The sequence below is a fragment of the Ostrinia nubilalis genome, chromosome 22 (assembly GCF_963855985.1).
Source record: "Ostrinia nubilalis chromosome 22, ilOstNubi1.1, whole genome shotgun sequence".
In the NCBI taxonomy this organism is placed as follows: Eukaryota; Metazoa; Arthropoda; class Insecta; order Lepidoptera; family Crambidae; genus Ostrinia; species Ostrinia nubilalis.
In genome coordinates, this window is record NC_087109.1 from 10,911,370 (window position 1) to 10,930,522 (window position 19,153).

General features: G+C 36.2%; 2 protein-coding genes and 1 non-coding gene across 5 annotated transcripts; all 3 read left to right on the forward strand.

Moving 5' to 3' along the window:
* The first annotated feature begins 376 nt into the window (after window positions 1-376).
* Trnac-gca (transfer RNA cysteine (anticodon GCA)) lies at window positions 377-448 on the forward strand. The gene has a single exon. It is a non-coding gene; the product is annotated as a tRNA-Cys (tRNA).
* Window positions 449-3,434: 2,986 nt separating this feature from the next.
* On the forward strand, window positions 3,435-5,943 carry LOC135082717 (dynein light chain roadblock-type 1-like). 2 transcript variants are annotated; one of them, XM_063977489.1, is made up of 7 exons: window positions 3,435-3,629; window positions 3,700-3,781; window positions 3,876-3,976; window positions 4,919-5,196; window positions 5,272-5,359; window positions 5,507-5,607; window positions 5,746-5,943. In XM_063977489.1, exons 4-7 carry the CDS (start codon window positions 5,140-5,142, stop codon window positions 5,899-5,901), a joined length of 402 nt encoding a protein of 133 aa, XP_063833559.1. In that variant the 5' UTR covers window positions 3,435-3,629; window positions 3,700-3,781; window positions 3,876-3,976; window positions 4,919-5,139; the 3' UTR covers window positions 5,902-5,943. The 2 variants fall into 2 exon arrangements, 1 of the variants encoding a protein (XP_063833559.1); XR_010259460.1 differs by lacking the exon at window positions 5,507-5,607.
* A 240-nt stretch (window positions 5,944-6,183) lies between these two features.
* On the forward strand, window positions 6,184-14,828 carry LOC135082672 (KH domain-containing, RNA-binding, signal transduction-associated protein 2-like). Of its 2 annotated transcripts, none has more exons than XM_063977460.1 (7): window positions 6,184-6,536; window positions 6,849-6,973; window positions 7,055-7,164; window positions 7,623-7,828; window positions 11,634-11,812; window positions 12,768-12,981; window positions 14,070-14,828. In XM_063977460.1, exons 1-6 carry the CDS (start codon window positions 6,323-6,325, stop codon window positions 12,972-12,974), a joined length of 1,041 nt encoding a protein of 346 aa, XP_063833530.1. In that variant the 5' UTR covers window positions 6,184-6,322; the 3' UTR covers window positions 12,975-12,981; window positions 14,070-14,828. The 2 variants fall into 2 exon arrangements, with proteins under 2 accessions (XP_063833530.1, XP_063833531.1); XM_063977461.1 differs by having other exon boundaries at window positions 12,780-12,981.
* The last annotated feature ends 4,325 nt before the right edge of the window (window positions 14,829-19,153 follow it).

Consider the following 19,153-nt stretch of genomic DNA (forward strand, 5'->3'; position numbering starts at 1 on the left):
ATGACTAACAGTAAAAACCTAACTGTATTAATTCGTAAAAATTGTTATAATTTTATAGTATTTAAGTACTAGTGTATACATATAGTTATTGTTAGAATAATAAATCAATAATTGCTATTTTCAAGTATAGTGATGACTTACAATGATAATAACATCTTTACAATGTTATTTGAAATGAGTTAGATTGTTGTGTCAACTTTTGATAAAATAAAGACTTATTAAAAAACTTTTCGTTTTATTTTACCTATCAGGTTTAATTTTTTTGGAAATTCGAACTTATTACAAGTACATAAAAGCCAAAGTGCAGTGATAAGCTTGATGTGCTGCCATCTGTGTAAGTCGACGGTAGTCCACAATTTCGCGATCAGCTGACAGCGGGGATATAGCTCAGTGGTAGAGCATTCGACTGCAGATCGAGAGGTCCCCGGTTCAAACCCGGGTGTCCCCTGACGGGCGGTTTTTTTTAAAATCCTCAACGAGGAAGCTCTTTTCCTGTATCTCACCTGATGGTAAGTGATGATCAGGCCGAAGGTGGAAGCGAGCTCCACCCGGAATCCTCAACCACGGAGGAACTAGCTATCTTACCTCTAACTACCGGAACACAACAATGCTGTTAACATTGTTGTTATGGTGACAGACTTAGGTAAGATGGTGGTAGTGGTAGTGGTATTATTTTTAAGGCCATAGATTTTTTTTATTTGTGAATAAAAATGGAGTCTAAGGCTAATGACATAAAATATTGCCTTTTTTTCGAAGTAAGTTTAGACAAAGAGTCGTTGCATTTTTATTAATTTCAAGTTCAACCTTGTGAAAAATGGAAATTTTTAATAACATCCAATAATGCTAAATAATGACCTACAAAAAACGAGTTTAATGATATTTAATTAAGGACCTACCTATGTAATTATAAATTACTTGGGAAAACGGATTTTTTTTTTTAATTTTTTGCAATAACGAGACGTTCAAAAATACACTCGAAAAACTAACCCTGCTTTTGGCGCAGTCAGATAAAAAGAAGGATGCAATAAATAATACCATTGTCTACTAGATGAATGAATTTAAAAAAGTTTCCCATGCAAAAAAAAAAGCTCTTGGTCTCCAAATGTATATTTATTTGACACTAGATTATTTTATTCAAACTGGCCACTCGACCGAAAATGTTTTCAATGCAAACTTTTTCACAAGGACAAAGTTCCACTTTTCACTTTACCCTAAAAGGGAGCAAGCCAAAGCCTTCTTATTAAAACGAGGAAAAATAAGTGACGTCTGCGGGTAGGCAAAGTTTGTTAATAAACCTCACCGCAACAGGGAAAACTGAGGGTAATGCTATATTACTTGCTACTTAGCTCACAGTTCGGGACAGGGTGCTGTAACATCGCAACACAAATAATATTTAGTACAAACAAAACAAACTTTAACAGCCGTATGCACCTATTTTCTTCACAGATGGGTACTACATGCTAGTTTTCGATACATTGACAAGTACAAGTATATTATTTAATTCTATAACAGTAGCTGTAGGCACAAACACTATTTATCCAAATCTTCAGCGCCAAACGTTCAGTACATCCTAAGTAATTCATAAGAATAAGTAGTACCTACAGTAGCTACTATTTGATCCTAGTAATAGGGCAAATAAGTACTTCCTAATAGGAGGTAAGTAGGTGGGGAAGGGTAAATGTTTCTTACTCTTTCAAGCAAGCAAAAACTGTTGAATGAATTTTGATAAACTTTACAGTATTACTATTATCTATTGTTTATTACATCATAATAACATAGGATTATAATTTTTGTTGAGTTCAACAACGATAAAATTTCTAGCAAGTCTGTCTTTCTGTGACAAACTGAATTTCAGGTAATGCAAGCTTACGCATTTAATTAAGATTTTGGACAGCAAATATTATTTAAAATACAATTTGTTCACTTGTTACCAAACAACGTCGCCAACATTTTTCGGCAGGCACATTTATACTGTACCAAACAAATAGCTGTCGCGAACAGAACTGCAGTGAGCAGTACATATTTCAATGCTCGAGGAACTGGATATTTTGGAGAAGCTGAAAACGACTGGACTGGATTAAATATCCAGCGCAGCTTAAGCACACAGCAGCACACAACATGAGAATCCAGCGGGTGACCACAGTGTAGGGAACTAATAGTAGGTAAGTTAAGTTACACTACGATAGTGACTTGAGTTTTTTGCGCTGCTTCTTCTCAGTACCGGCCCATTTATTGTCCCGAAACATTGATGGGGTTAATACTGGGACGTGTAAAAGTGCTTTTTAAAAGCCTGCTTCCAAAAATTTAATGAGTTTTATGAGTGAGTTTTTTTACAGACTATATGCATCTACTTACTACGTGGAAGCTTTGGGAATAGCCTCTGGTTGTCTTGGAACCCACAACCTATGCTTTTAGATTATATTATTGTCAAAGGGTTTTTTAATCATCATCATAATTATTCAAAGGACGTCCACTGCTCAACAAATGCCTCGTCCAATGCTTTCCAGATTTGGTTGGTATAGCAGCCTCTATCCAGCAGCGCCATTATAAGGTCGTCCATTATATGGGTCGTTAATAAGTTCATGCCCAACATAAACATTTGGACCCAACGCCTTTTAGTATTATTAATTATTACCATTATTATTACCATTATTATACCATTATTACCAACCAAAGTATTAATTTAAACCCTTATTAGAAAAAAAACTATTTTTTTATCTTTATTTAACTGATAAACAATAATTTACATAAACTTAAAAAAAATTGTAATTTTAATTTCACAAGCTATCTAGTTCTACTGCTCCCATATTGTACTGTGCCTGGCCCACCCGATGCCCCTCTGCACCCATGCAATGTTAAACAGCCCCACTGACCATAGTTCACCCGCATCAAACTTTTACACCGTTCGAGGGTGCACTTTTAAAAATACAACTCTACAACCTGATTTAAATTCTTGGGAGATTTTGGCTATTTCAAGGCGGGACGTGGTCTTTACTTGGCTTTTACTCTAAGCCATGGGGATGTTTTTTTTCTTAGCTTTCGCGGTTTGCGTTTAGCCACAACGGTCACGCATGGATGTAGAGAGCTATCGCCGTATCAGCGGTATCAATGATACGGGCCCCCCGCACAGGGACGGATGTTTTCGAATGCCCTGTTTGCATGACCTTTCCTTAGATGCCCTCTTTGCAATGACATTTGTTAGATGGCCCCCAATAAATTTTGAAACAAATCCATATAAATAAGGAATAGAAATCTAATCCTTCGAAGGATACGCCATAACAAAGGCAAACAAGGGCCATCTTATTATTATGAAACAAGGTACCTACTGAGATACGTCTACTGTAAGCGATAAATTCGTTTTCCTATTTATCAAAATTATGATTGTTATTAATCATCAAAGCAATTATTGCATTATCATAGCCATAGCGATTTTACAATCGACATTACTAATTTTGAGACATTTTTATTTTGATGTCCTTTCTTAATATTAAATTTTAATTTATTTTCGATTAGCCTGTTTAGTTTTTAGATATTATTATTGTAATTTCTTTAAAAATATTACTTTGTATTAAGTTTGAGTTATGGCGCCAAATTATAGAAAAAAGATTACCACCAGAGATCTACCAGATGTAAGTACCTGCAGTAAAATTAATAGGTACTTTAAGTACTGACATTGAAACCAAGTAATTTTTATTTTAGTGCCTTGGAGAAGACACTGTCAAGACCATAGCACGCATAGAAGCACATCCCACTGTTGTGGGTATCATGTTCATACGACAAAGTACGTACGATCGGTTGTAGATAAAAAGACCTTAGTTTGCAAGTGCTAAAGAAAATTTTAGTCGCTGTTTAAAATACTATAATTTATCTTTAAGATTCAGTGCATATTTGCACCGTGCCGGAAGCCATGGCACAAACCATGATCACGAAGCTTCCTCAACTAAGTTCTGCTATACATCGAGCAATAACGGAAATAGTAAGATATTAATATTATGTACACTATTTTACGATAAAAATATTTAATATAATAATCACATGACATGTTAAATTTTTCCCGCCATTTCACTAATGTAAGAAAAACAACTACCTGCTAACTGCTTGGCACTCTGGCTTTTGGCCGGAAGTGTTTAGTCACCATAAAATACTACATCTAGTCACTAGCACAGAATAAGTAATAGTACAGGTACAGAAGGATTACTCCGCAAGACGATTTAAATAAATGCAAGTCTTGCTACGACGCGATACAGTGGAATTCAGCTCGCACAGCACTACGTACCTACAATTTTATTCACCTACAAGTTTTGTCTCTTTCTATCGCGTGCCTCTGAACTCTTCTTACGCTGTTAGGGTTGCTGTCTAGTGAAAAAATAATTAATCTACTTATTTGTAATGAGGTACGTATGTAGGTAAGTAAGTATTACTGTTATTTTACCTTTGTAAAAATAACATTTCAAATATACCTAATTAGGATTAAAAAAACTTGTTTTATTACAATGTCTTCATTCATACCTATTTTGACATAAGACAGATAAATTAAACATACTATTACAGAAAAAAGAAAAATCCTATACTATCCTAAGAATTTTATTATTGATTACCTACATGGCCAACATACCTTTCAGCATCTTTGGGAAGCGAAAAAAAAGATAAATCCGGTAGATTTCTTTTCGAATTTAAACACCCGAACGCCGCACAATATTTCTTTCTCTTTATATGTCCATTTTTAAATAATACTTCGATCATAGAATTAGGTCACGCCAGCGTCCAGACGGGCGCGCGCGTGACACTCGACTGATATAATACCCGCCGGCGGGGCGCTTCGCTGTAGGTAATTATCGGATGTACCGCGCGGAGTGAGCCAGGCCTGTCACTAGTCACCACTTTTGCCAAAAATAATAAAAAATATCATAACCAACAGGATATCAACGATGAATTGATAACATACCGAATCGAAACAAAGATGAACGAAATCTTGGTGGCCGCGGGAAAAGACTACACGGCGTGTGTCATTCATACAGTTAAGAAAAATAAACAAAGAGGGAATAAAATATAACAAGACGTTACTCAATAACGAGGTTAGTTAGTAAAGGTTCACGAACTTGGCGACCAGTAAAGTTGTAATAAACAAAATAAGGGATAATGAAAATTATCAGTAACCTGTTAAAAGATGCTCGAGATGAGTGGTTGGTGAATACGGTAAGAAGCCTTAATAAAACTTAATGTTATTCGTAAAAATAAATCTGTATATAATTTTTTATTCCTTATTTTCAGACTGTAACTATAAATAAAGTTAATCCCATAATAGATCGAATTATGGAAGATGAATCTGTAGAAGGAGTTATTATGACAAATAAGGAAGGTTAGTAAAATTGGGACAGCTCGTTTTGTTTGGCAAATGCGTTCGTTCGTTTTGTTTTAAAGTTTATTATGCCTTGTCGAAAACTATTTACCACCAAGTTAGCTTACGGTGAAAGTCCGCTAATTTCTTCTCACTGTCTCTAACCAGGCGCTCCCATATTGACAAATATTAGTACAACCAGAGCCACCAACTATGGATTGGTACTCCAGAGCTTCGGGACTATGGCCCAAATATACATTAAAGAACTGGTATAAAAACGTATTCCTAATTAATAATAGACATTTCAGAAATCAAATAGAGTCAAACTTTTACAAGAATCCAATAAAATTCGGTAGTTTAGCAAGTTCCAACTCTTCAGTCAAACTAAAATATTAATTTATTTACAGGATACTTTTGACGAAGTTCTTGTAGCCCGTATCCATACGAAGAAATCTGAAATTATGATGGCTCCACATCCAGAATTCACCATTATTGTGATCCAGCACGCCAGACACATACTTGAAGAGAATAAGGAAAATAAACATAAATCTAATAGAAATTAGTTAATGTACTCGTAATAATTCTAAATAAACTATTGATTTGAATTAGAATCATTTTCCTTTTAGTTACTTTATAAATGTTTTATTTGGAAGACCACACAATGTCCTATAAAATTAGTATAACTTTATGATCCGTAAGTAGGTAATCCGACTCGTCCAACAGGAAAAAAAGTAATCGTCTCAAAGTCACTCCTAAAAAGCATGTGATATTTTGTGCTGGTATTTGCAGGGTACATCCCTATACCGGATACACACACTTGTCAATTTTTGCTGATGCCGCGCGCGCCGGTGTCGCCGGCCGCCATGTTTTATTTAGCGTCGTTTGATTGTTGACGGACGACGTATGAGTGCAATAAATTTTCATGAAAAATAGAAGAAGTCATTTGCATCTTTAGTGCTATTGACTATTTTATTAAAGAATTTAATGATGGCGGAGAGTTTTGATAAAAATGGGTACAACAGCGGCGAATTTAAAAGAGAACCGAGGCAACCCGAAGACTGCGGGCCGATGGACCAAGATGGCGATGAAGGATTGAAATTGAATGATAAAGCCGATGAATACATGAGGGAATTGTTGAGTGAGAAGATTAAACTCAATAACCAGAAATTCCCTATCTCGTCCAAACTTATTGACCAAGGTACTAACAACTTTCTCAATGTTCTACTGCGCAACTGTTGGCGTGGTAGATTTGTTTGATTTGCAGATAAAAAGTTTATGTCAATAGACTAATTTATGCCTATTAAAGCTATTAGGTGTTAAATTAATTGTTAGGTCACACAAAACAACAAATTAAGTCGGTCAATGACCTTCCCCCTTGGCATGACATTCTACACACAATAACCTCATATCCAAACAAAAAAAATTAACAGAATCTTTGTAGTAGGTTTCAGGAAAACTACTTAAACCTACATCCACCACACTTCATTAACTATTTGAGTTTTATTTACAGAGGTGTCAAGGGTACAAACCACAGGCAGGATTCCCGCCAAAGACACCAAGTACATGGATGTCTTCCGCGAGAAGCCTGTCAAAGTTACAGTTAAAGTTTTGGTGCCGATCAAAGAACATCCTCAGGTAAAAATATTACTTTATTACTCGGAATAAGCAAATTTAAGATGCTAGGAATGGTCCTATAATAAAAGTTTGTTGTTTTAGTTCAATTTTGTGGGCAAATTACTTGGGCCCAAAGGCAACACAATGAAACAAATGCAAGAAGAGACCATGTGCAAAATGGCAGTTCTAGGACGAGGATCAATAAGGGACAGGTGAGATAAAATTGTATTATATTATTATCTTGCTAGTTCAATAATGAAATAAATCCCAGAAGCGGCATCCACTCATTCTCAATATTTTTGTTGTACGTACATGACCACCTTGAATTACTCTTCTTTTATTTTGGCAACAACCTGGTATTGAGTGAATTATTCTTATGATCTTATTAAAAAACGATGCTTAAGTGAAGCAGCAAATCGAATTTTCAGCATTAAATAGAGTGATTGGTTTGTGTGTCACCCTGTGCATCCACACGCACTGTGAGACCTCATATATCACCTCATGTCTTATATGAAAACTTTGCACTTTGCTATGGTGTTACATACTATCAATGAAATTTAGTCTCATTTAGATACTATGTTATTTAACAAGTGGTTATTTTTATTCTTAACAGCTCATGAATTATACTTATCAGATCAAAGTTTACTATAATTATGTATTTTTCTTACAGGAGAAAGGAAGAAGAACTCCGTAACAGCTTAGACCCTAAATACTCGCACTTGTCAGACGAGCTCCACGTCGAGATATCAGCATTAGCGCCCCCTGCTGAGGCGCATGCGAGGATCGCATACGCACTGGCAGAGGTCAAGAAATACCTGGTCCCTGACGGCATGGAGATGATGAGGCATCCGCCTATTAGGGAACTGATGGACAGAGGTTAGTGCCAAAATATATTTTTATGGTCTGCACCAATATACTATGACAATCTTCTAGTAGAATAGATTGGTTTATCAAATGGTGTATCTTTGTTCTTAATTGAATAATCCTGTATTATTTATTATAAACTGAGATATTAATGTAGGAATTGAAACACAGTTCTAATTCCCACATATTAGTCCAGTCATTATAGTAAGTTCACCTCGGAATTCGAGATACCCAGCTGTAAGTCTGTAAATACGTGTATATTGACACCCTAAAAGTTGTCTCAAAACCTACATATGGTAGGGTGTAAGCAACTATTAAATTTCAAGGTCAACGGTCACAAAAATCGGTTTTTTGCGCTTTTTTTAGAAATATCTCATTTCCTGTGGGTTTTTTGCTATTTGTATTTATTATCAATATTGTAGAATACTAAATTCTCTACAAATTTTGTTTAAAAACTTTTTTTATACGGTGAACCGTTTTCGAGATAGAGGGCGGAGAGCGCGCGGTCACTGCATCACTTCAGGTCTACTTAAGCGGTTTAGATTTTTCATACAAAAGGATTTTCCCGCTAATTCCTGTGGGAATTTCGGGAATTCCTTGTTGTAACTAAGCTTTGAGTTTACTAAGGTACCTACATGCCAAATTTCAAGCGTCTAACTTCCGTTAAACGTTTAGATTTTTCATACAAAAGGATTTTCCCGCTAATTCCTGTTCCCGTGGGAATTCCTAAGTATACTATAACCTGCCCAGGTGTATGAAGAATAATTGTACCAAGTTTCGTTAAAATCCGTCGAGTAGTTTTTGTTTCTATAAGGAACATACAGACGGACAGAATTCTATACATGAAATATATTTTCAAAATAACTATCAGGGGGTGATTAGTGATCGATACTGATGCCAAAAATGCAATCAGTAAAATTTTTGTCTGTCTGTCTGTCCGTCTGTATGTTCCTTATAGAAACAAAAACTACTTGTCGGATTTTAACGAAACTTAGTACAATTATTCTTCATACACCTGGGCAGGTTATAGTTTACTTAGGAATTCCCACGGGAACAGGAATTAGCGGGAAAATCCTTTTGTATGAAAAATCTAAACGCTTAACGGAAGTTAGACGCTTGAAATTTGGCATGTAGGTACCTTAGTAAACTTAAAGCTTATTTACAACAAGTAATTACCGAAATTCCCACGGGAATTAGCGGGAAAATCCTTTTGTATGAAAAACCTAAACCGCTTAAGTTGACCTGAAGTGATGCAGTGACCGCGCGCTCTCCGCCCTCTATCTCGAAAACGGTTCACCGTATAAAAAAATTATATTTAAACAAAATTTGTAGAGAATTTAGTATTCTACAATATTGATAATAAATACAAATAGCAAAAAACCCATAGGAAATGAGATATTTCCTAAAAAAGCGCAAAAAACCGATTTTTGTGACCTTTGACCTTAAAATTTAATAGTTGCTTACACCCTACCATATGTAGGTTTTGAGACAACTTTTAGGGTGTCAATATACAAGTATTTACAGACTTACAGCTGGGTATCTCTAATTCCGAGATTCTTACCTAATTTAAGCTTAAATGACTGGACTATATTTATTTGCCCAAGATAGAAAATAATAAAAACAGTAATTTATAATAATTACTCGTCTACACGTCGTCATACGTCACACACACACTCTTCCTTCTCTTTCACACATCTTTACGTTCCGTTTCTCACTCATATTCTAGATTAATCTGTTTTTCAATACATTTGCTACTTCTATTTACAGAACTGTCAAGTTTATTCGTGCAAACTATTGAATTTAGTTATAAAAACAAGTTGTAAAATAATATGCGTCTTTAGAAAAATTGTACAAAACCATTTCACTAAGATCGTGCCAAATTGATTATACTAACTTAATCAAAGCATAGTAAAAGGAGATTTATCACACTATAATAATAAATATTTGTCACACCTTAGTATTTTATTGTGGCAAGTACGCATATAATTTTAGTACAGTCAGTGAAAAATAGTTTGTTAACTAAGTTAAAAAAAAACTATGGGAGTGGTCAAGAGATGACGACACAACCTTATTCTGCTGACTGTACCTATGGATGTACTGTGTAGTATACTTAAAATAAGTAGCATGATAAAACACAATTTTCCTTATCTTACATCAGTTATGTGTAATACAATTCCCACAGGACGCACAGGGTAACACACGAACCAATCACAGAGCTCTATTCAACGCTGTGCGTTCAATTTTCTGCTTCACTTAAGCAAGCATCGTTTGTGAATATTGGCGTCAGTATAGCGCAATATTATCGATACATTGGCAACACTTATCGCGACTGCTACTCACAGTGACCTTTGCCACCCAGTAAGCTTAAAGTACTTTACATACGTCTAATTCTTAATATGAGATGAAAAATAAAACATTTCCACAATGTTTTCTCTCAGTAAATTCTAATTTAATCCTGACACCAATAGGTGGTTATAGTTGTTGCAATTCACGAAGGCGAGCGAGCTTTACATGTGTGGTGGCTCGCTACTGTTCGTTTTTCAAAATTCAGAGGGCTGAGTGTGTTTTTTGAAAAATGACATTAAATGTATGACGGATTGTACAGCGACCCTAGCGGGAAACTTTCAAATAAAAAAATCTTCATACATTTTTTAAACGCGCTCACATGTAAACTCACACTCAGCCCACTGATAAACATTACACTATCGTTATGTGCAATGTACACGTACACACACAAGTAAAGCTCACTCGCCCTCGTGAGTTGCAAGAACTATACATTCTAACCTGTGGCTTCTCTGCAGGTATGCAGCTACCACCTGGGCCAGACAACGTGATGTACAGTGCTTGCACCGTCACCAAACGGTCGTTCTCTTATCAAGATCCGGTTATTGGCAAAGGTCACTAGCTATACACTATTACTATAGTACACACTACAGAAGAGACACGTTGGAGGCATTAGTACAAAGATTGCATATTCACAATCCTGTTATTGCTCACTACTTGCAATACACTTTGTTATTTACATATAGGCTACAGAACAGAATATACCATTTCAATGCGTTTTTTGCATTAGCATCAAGTTTAATTCGTTGTAATAAGTGTTATTTTGATTTAAAAATGTAGTCAAGATGTGCAGATAACTGTATGCTTGTTCTGTTACTCATCAGTTGTTGTTTCAAGATACCAATATTGTCAAAGGTTACTTATTTACCCTTTCAGAATGACTCATTCAAATGGGGACTTAACACAACATGTATTACATCGTTAACATATGATATTACTTAATTAAAAACAGATACAGATTATCTTATTATTCCTGAAAGTCATTACGTCACGTTTGCAATGTACCCTTCTGAGAAAAAGTGGTTCGCGCCGCTACAGAGACAGGAGACCGAGACGGGAGACCGCAACGGTTACTCAACTAAGGGTTAAATTCGACCTAACAAGAGTAGTATTAATCTCAGAATAAATCGTCAGAGATTCCCCATACTGAAACTGTCAATGTGCCAATATCAGGAGTTATTCTCGGATAAAAGTGGTCGAATCGGGCCTAAGGCAGAGACCTGTCTCTGTCTTGCTCGCGAACTAACGCTTATAGCAGTACTTAACTAAAATCAAGTAACGGTCGCGGCCTCCTTAAGATTTTACCTATTTTCTTGCAACTGTTAGGGCCTTGCCACATTGGCGGATTACAAGATTTACAAGTGTTGCAATCTGCCAGTGTGGCAGCTCACTTAGTGTTAAGTTTAATCAATAAAGCTTTACTAAGTACTTGTTTATGTGCTCACATTATTAAACTATCTATCTACCTTCACAGCCGGCCCGCCCAGGCCGCCGCCGGGTCGTGCGCCGCCTCGCATGCCGCCGGCGCCGCCGATGCCACGCGGCATGCCCGGCAAGACTAAGGTGATCAGCATCCTGGACCGCGCTCGCAACGCCATGGAAAACTCCTACGGGGGCTATGAAGACCCGTACGCTATGCCGCCCGAGCCGCCGGTAAGTTTCATTGGACTAAAGCCTGGTCCGTGAGCACGTAGAATCCCGTCCAATGACCCCAAGCTGCCCATCCTTGTCGCTCGCACGTAATTATGTTGCTGTCGCGCTCGCACACTGCGGGCGCGCGTCGCACAGTCGCGACAGCAATATAATTACGCGCGAGCGATAAGGATGGGTAGCTTGGGGTCATTGGACGGGATTCTACGTGCTTACGGACCAGGCTTTACATCATGGCAAGACCAAGGTGATCAGCATCCTGGACCGCGCTCGCAACGCCATGGAAAACTACGGCGGGTATGAAGACCCGTAGGCTATGCCGCCGGAGCCGCCGGTAAGTTTATTTTCCTGGTTGAAAGTGATGATCAGGCCAAAGGTGAAGGCGAGCTTCATCTGGACATCTCAACCACAGAGGAACTCTTTACTGTCGGAGTTAACCCCAGTTTTATCATATTTTCATTGGTTCCTGCATTCAGTTCCAAGTAAGTTTAACTTTTCCCCGTAAACTTGATCTTTACCTGTTGGATTTTTATCAGAGGCCTAGCTATAGATCCTGGTTATACAGGAGTTACATCGGTGGGAATAATCATTGCCATTCAGTGTGTGCGAGATTTGCATACATTTATCATTTCTATCCTAACTTTTACTAAAATGTTTCTATTTTCTTTACAAGTTTTAACTAAAAACAATACATCTCATAATTAATTTATTGTCAAGATCATTTGGCTAGCACTGTCTGAGTATCTTATTTAATAACCAATATGGGTTATGATTCTATCGGCTTTAACACCAACTCAATTATAAGAAATCAATTCAATTTTTCTCAATTCCCTCTGTTATTCATTTCAATACAATGGAAGGAAGTATCTCAAAATCGATCGAAACAGTGTCATCCAGACGATCTCGGCAACTTAACAAATCGCCCGCCATCACACTAAAAGACACAACCTTGACCCAGGCGCCTTCCCAGGTGTCCCGCCAACCGCGCGGCCCACCCAGAGCCTCCGAACAAGAGTTCTACTACGATCGTCCCGACCGCTACTACGACGAGGGCTTCTACAAGCAAGAGGAGAGGCCCTTCAAGGCATCAGCTCGTGATGTGGGCACCCGCAGGCCCCAGCCGCGGCCATACCAGCGCCACGAGCCCTACGCGCGTCCCAAGTAACTGAGTAGTACGTCGCGTGCATGCAGGCTCGTCACTGGGTGGTAGATTAGATTGTGATCGTTGTAGATTGGTAGACTGCCAAGACAAAATGCAAAAGTATAGACGTCCTAAACTGAACCGTCCCAGCTAATATTGTCAAGAGGGCGCTCCTATCAATAGTGGTTTATTAGTTCCGATTTTTTCCACGTCGGACAACCATATAATTATGACATTTACAAGAGGGTGCTACTATCAATACCGAGTTGTTTGTTTTTGATTTTTGCCACTTGACATTTCAGAATTGTTGGACAATACATTTTTTTTTTAAGATTATTAGTAATTTGTTATTACACTAATTACTAATACTCCCGTTAGCCCCTCATTCTAAGCTAAATATGCTTGTATCACGAGTGAGCTCACCACAATTATAGTCGAGCGGAGGCGGGGACCAAACCCGCGTTCCCCGGATCACGAGTCGGCCAGTCCGACCCCTTCACCGTTCGGGCTATCGTGGCTTCACACATTCTTTTAAATGTCACCAAATGCCCTATTTACCCCACTGCGCCAGAAGGAGGGTTATGTTTTTTATAAAATACTTTTCTAAATAAAGCAGTAGGTATCATTTCTATAACGATCAATTTCTTGATAGACTTCTGAACATTTTTTGTTTTGGATTATTATTATCAAGCTCATATTATGAAGTCATGAAAAGAAATCCAGTGACTGGTCGCACCTCTGCACACATTTTTTTTATTTTGCTTCTTATTTTAATTTTTATGGCCAATGAGATGTTATTTATTCAAGAAATGATTTCTACAATTTAAACAAAAATGTATAGAACTAAACTAAAAGGTTTGGATACTTCTTTTAAAGGGAAGTTGATAATATACATAATTATTATCCTTTTTATGGTGTGTTATTTCATTGGGCACCTTTACAAATCATAAAGAATAGTATGGAACTTGTCTTGCATGACTAGTTTATAAAATAACATCCATACTTACTGGCCACTTAATTTAAGTTGCGAGTTACATTTAATTTTGCTTCAATTAGCTATTTAATAATTATTACATATATTATTTGATCACTCTCACTCAGTTTTCACACACATTCCAGGGATTCGTCATCAAAGAGGCAGCGATCACAGCAATAGCTTGGTGAGTACAGCAGCTTAAAAGAAAAACCCTAAACTTCAAGAAAAAAACAAGACAAAAATAACAAAAAAAATACTAGGATACGCAAAAGCACCCCATCCCATGGACGTCGAAAGTACACATTCTAAAATTAAGAATTTAAAATAACTTTTCTTGGACCCCAACATTGTTCGGTTCAAATAATTATTATTAACAATTGGTACAATACCAAACTATTGACGGAAAATACACACAAATGTGTAACTGGGAATAGAATTAAACTTATATTTTTTAATTAAGAATATCTTAGTTTTAGTTCAAACATGAAAATTTGAGTTATGCTTACAGTGAGAAAAACTAAAATTTTGGATTATATCACTATTAAAAATTAAATTACCTTCGGTAGTTTCGAAAGAACAAAAACTTTTACTAAATCAAATATTGTATTAATTAAGAAGTTTGAAATTAGTGTTAGATTAAATAAAAATTATAATTTCAACATGTTTTGATTAAATAAACAACATAAAATTACTATCCACTAGTAATAAAAAGGGAGGCAGGGGCGCAAAAGATAGTAACACCATAAAAATATCAAAATGTAACAAATTGTTATTAAACATCTTAAACGTAGCCCCTCCTCTTTCAATTAATGTTAAAACATGTTGAACATAATTCATTTTTAGGCAAAAATTATGTATCGCATCTTTGTGTGACTATGAAATAAATAGTATTAAAAATAAAACATCGATTTTTAATTTCGAAGGAGAAATTAATTTTAAGAAGCTAAAGGCATTGGCAGAATTGGACAAACAGAAAACTTCATACTACCTATTATTAAATAACTTAAAACAAATATCCTAACCATTTAGCTCAAGCTATAATGCAAAAGGCCTAGTTCTTGAAATATGCCAATGTTCTTCCAATAAATACTTTATTGGCTACTGTTTTGAATTTAGAAAAAATATAGGGATCAATGTTTCAGTAATAATGTAATTTTTGAACACATTTAAGGTCAAATAGGTCATTTTGTAAAATAATTCTCATGAAACATTGCTAAATGTAAACAAACGAATGGATACCTATCTCAGTGGTATTACAATTCAATTAAATCTTTTTATGTAAGTACATTGACAAGACAAGACAAACATTTAAAATTAACTCATTATTCACTAACGAGAAAAATTAGAAAGATTACTACGCTACGACACAGTGGTATAATGCTGTGCAGTGTACCTCAAAGCCTTTGAAAGACAGATAAATGTTTTTAAAAACAGTAATATGTATTAAAAATCATATTTGATTTGCAAATTGATACAAATGTATCAGAAAACGGATTTTTAATCCTTTTAAAATTCTGATTTATCTTAACAAACGTCGATTAGTACTTAGACGACAATTTTAGATTGCTGTTTACCTTTGGGCACTGAACGTTTCTGATCCGAAATAAAATCGAGTATAATATTAGGGTGCAAGAAATAATTATCCACAAAATACCACTACCCCTAAATGGAAGGATCAACCTCATCGTCATCATGATAACACAAAATAATAAGATGAAAACAGAAGAGTAAAGAAATAATTGGGAACCATGGTAATTGACTATAATAAAAAAAGGAAACAAAATTTACAAACCAGCAATAAAATACAGCATAAACTGTAACAAAGGTGAACAACAATTACCAATATTAATAAATCCGGAACCAAAAGAACCTGCAAAAATGGTGAGTAAAGAAGTTCATATAAAAATACTAATCAAGTAGATACCATCGTTTGGAGTTACATACCGTAGAAACAAATTTTTTACCAGTATTTATACCGTGTCATCCATAACCGATATAAACGGTACCAGGTTCGATTCCTGATGTAGTACAAATTGCTGGGCGAAATAATCTGTTTGAGCTATCAGGTGCAGACTAAAGAGTATTGATATAATTTTAGTAACGCTCTACCTTGGAAAATCCAATACTCGCGTTCCCTAACCTAAATACATCGTATAAATAAATTCTGCTCCGTTTTAAACGTTGACCTTTTTGTCGTCGCGTCCTGATAGTTCAAGAAAATAACCCAATGTTTTCCAACTTCAATCTACCTACATAAACACAATGAATATGCAGAAGATGAAGTCCCATTTTTACTAACCCATAGTTCCTGGAAGATTTTTCGTGGCTATCTCGGTTTGCCTTTCACCATAATAGTTTCCTGGAAGATCCAAGATATTTTTTTTCTTGTGGTCTTAGTGAGGGTTTCCTTGATTGCACTGACCAGTTGGCGGCACTAACGAGTGATAGGACCTTTTTCAACTCTGCCACCAAGGCTCCTAACGCTTCAGCGCTCATCAGTTGCGGGACTATTCCCGCCTCTGTTTCCCACAACTGCAACTCCTGCGTAGCCAGGATCTACAGATTGACCGCCAATAAAAACCCAACCAGTGAAGGTCAAGTTTGTCCCAGGGGAAAGTTAACCTTTTGCACGCCAGCCCCTTTTTACGTCACTTCACGCCCGACGCCAAGCTTAGTAAAATTTCCTGTGATAGTGATTTTCTCTAGTGATGGGACATCCACAAGTATTGTTTAGGTATTTTTTGGAATTTGGGGTGATTAACAGTAATAACTACGAACTGAACTGCAATAAAACACAATTTCATAACAGTTTCGAACAGATTTTATTTCTAATCTATAAAATACAATAGGAAAAAAATAAAAACCTTCTAAATTTTCATGTCATTACAAGGTAAAGTTCACAACACTATTTGGCAACTATAGTTGTCTACGGCGTCCCCAAATAAGTGTTTTTATAAAAAAATAGAGTTGGAACAATACATAATTATTATATCGATGAATCTATCTATAATTAATATTATAATCTACTAGCTTTTGTCCGCGGCTTCGCCCGCGTGAAATTAGTAACACCCGCAGATCGTCATTATAGCCTTTATGTTACTCTATAAAGTTTGGATGTCTGGATGTTTGTTACTCTTTCACGCAAAAACTACTAAACGGATTTTGATGATACTTTACAGTATTATCTACATACACTAATATTATAAAGAGGAAAACTTAGTTTGTTTGGTTGTAATGAATAGGCTCAAAAACTACTGGACCGTTTTTAAAAATTCTTTTACCATTCGAAAGCTACATTATCCACGAGTAAATAGGCTAAATTTTATTTTGTAAAAAAATAGGATTCCGTAAAATATGTAGATAATGTAGTCAACGCGCGCGAAGCCGCGGGCGGAAAGCTAGTTGTTTATAACCCAGAATAACATATTATAGACTATAATTTATGACGATCTGTGGCAAATGAAATTTCACGGCGGGTGAAGCCGCGGGCAAAAGCTAGTTACTCTATAAACAATGATACTGTAGTATCATCCATATCAGTCATATCCGTTCAGTACTTTTTGCGTGAAAGAGTAACAAACATACATCTATACATTCACACAAACTTTCGCCTTTATAATATTAGTAGGAAATATTAGTAGGATACTAATATCTATACTCTTTACTAATATTATAAAGCTGAAGAGTTTGTTTGTTTGTTTGTTTACTTGAACGCGCTAATCTCGGGAACTACTGGTAAACGTCATACAGAGACTTCTACTTTGTATTGGAAGGTAGTAGTGAAAAAAGAAAATATTGACTTACCGACATAATATTCACTTCACTATCTGTTTATTAGCTTCGCTTATGACGTCATAAGCGGGCGACTATAGTTGCCCATGGCGTAGGGATGACCATGATTAAAAAAAATCTAGAAACGTCTAGAAGGGTATACCTACTTATCGATAATACTCGTAGTATTAACGTTTATTGAGTTCAGGCAGTGGTTCAAGGCGGTCAGTTTTAATAAATTAGTTACGCACATCATTACAAGAAAATAGTTTCGTGGTTTTAACGTCTTGTGGTTCAAGATACTAAGTGTAATCGTTATGTTACAAGATAAAAATTCTGATATTATTGAAGCCAGTCAGGAGGAACGCCAAAGTTCCCCATCAATTTTGTATCCCAGAAAACGGAAACTAAAAACCAGCGAAGACAAAGCTTCACAAACAGATAGCAGCTATGTTCAATATATTAAAGTCAGTGAGGACGACATCCGTGCCGTTATGATAAATGTTGACGATGCACACTTTTTCAATTCACATCCTCGTGATCCGCGGAACGAAAGCTTTGCTGCTTTAATAGCGTTTGAAATGGAGAAGGTACCACCAGAGGATCGCTCCTCAGTTTACGTAAAAATAATTGACTTCATTCGTAAAGTTAGAGGAGAACGCAGTATAGATTCAAGTTGCCCGTCGCCAGAATACTGAAAAAAGTGCTGAAATATTAAATTTTCGTCAAAATTATGTGAAAGTGACATTCAGTTGATTTCAAATATTAAATAATAATACTGAATTACTAAGTGTTTTTATTTGATTATTACAATATGATTATCTAAATGAGCACATTCCTTAGGTAAAAATATACGATATTACCCCATCACTAGCTGACATCTAAAGTGGTCATTGGCGCCGTAACAAGTGACAAAATCGTAAGAATTCAATACTAACTTTAAACTCATTTTTCACATTTACTGACTAAATTTATTACACAAATTTTAATTTATAATGTATTTTAACATTATTAAGAATGTTTAAAACGCAATTAACAGTCTCTAGGGCGTCCTGTAAAAAACAAAAATATTGTTGAAAAAGCAGCAAAATTTGGACAACTTTAGTTGCCAATGGCGTCTTAATTACGGGACCGTTTTGCAACTATAGTTGTCAATGGCGTTCAAAAGGTTTAAACTGTGATTGGACCCGCAACGAAATTAATCAGAACATGGGAGTTCGAAGTTAAGGTTTCGATATCCCTCCGTTGCAAAGCGAATGACAGGCAGCATATTTTGTCAGTTGGCACCATTTTATTTGTCTTAACTCTTATTAGCCACAAGCGAGCGATAGGACCTTACTCGCCAGTAGCGCCAACTAGTGAGCGCAAGGAAACTATGACTAAAGTAGCTTCTCAGACTCGATGCCATTCAACGTATTAACGGGAAATCCCTTCCAGGAACTGAGGCAGGGACTTG

Bases quoted from the DNA above. Each gene is read 5' to 3' on its own strand.
- LOC135082672 (XM_063977460.1), top strand. From the start codon at position 6,323: ATGATGGCGGAGAGTTTTGATAAAAATGGGTACAACAGCGGCGAATTT. The intron at 7,829-11,633 runs GTTAGTGCCAAA...CTACCTTCACAG, and splicing joins TAGGGAACTGATGGACAGAG to CCGGCCCGCCCAGGCCGCCG. The intron at 11,813-12,767 runs GTAAGTTTCATT...ACCTTGACCCAG, and splicing joins CTATGCCGCCCGAGCCGCCG to GCGCCTTCCCAGGTGTCCCG.
- LOC135082717 (XM_063977489.1), top strand. From the start codon at position 5,140: ATGAAAATTATCAGTAACCTGTTAAAAGATGCTCGAGATGAGTGGTTG. The intron at 5,197-5,271 runs GTAAGAAGCCTT...CCTTATTTTCAG, and splicing joins ATGAGTGGTTGGTGAATACG to ACTGTAACTATAAATAAAGT. The intron at 5,608-5,745 runs GTATAAAAACGT...ATTTATTTACAG, and splicing joins AAATATACATTAAAGAACTG to GATACTTTTGACGAAGTTCT.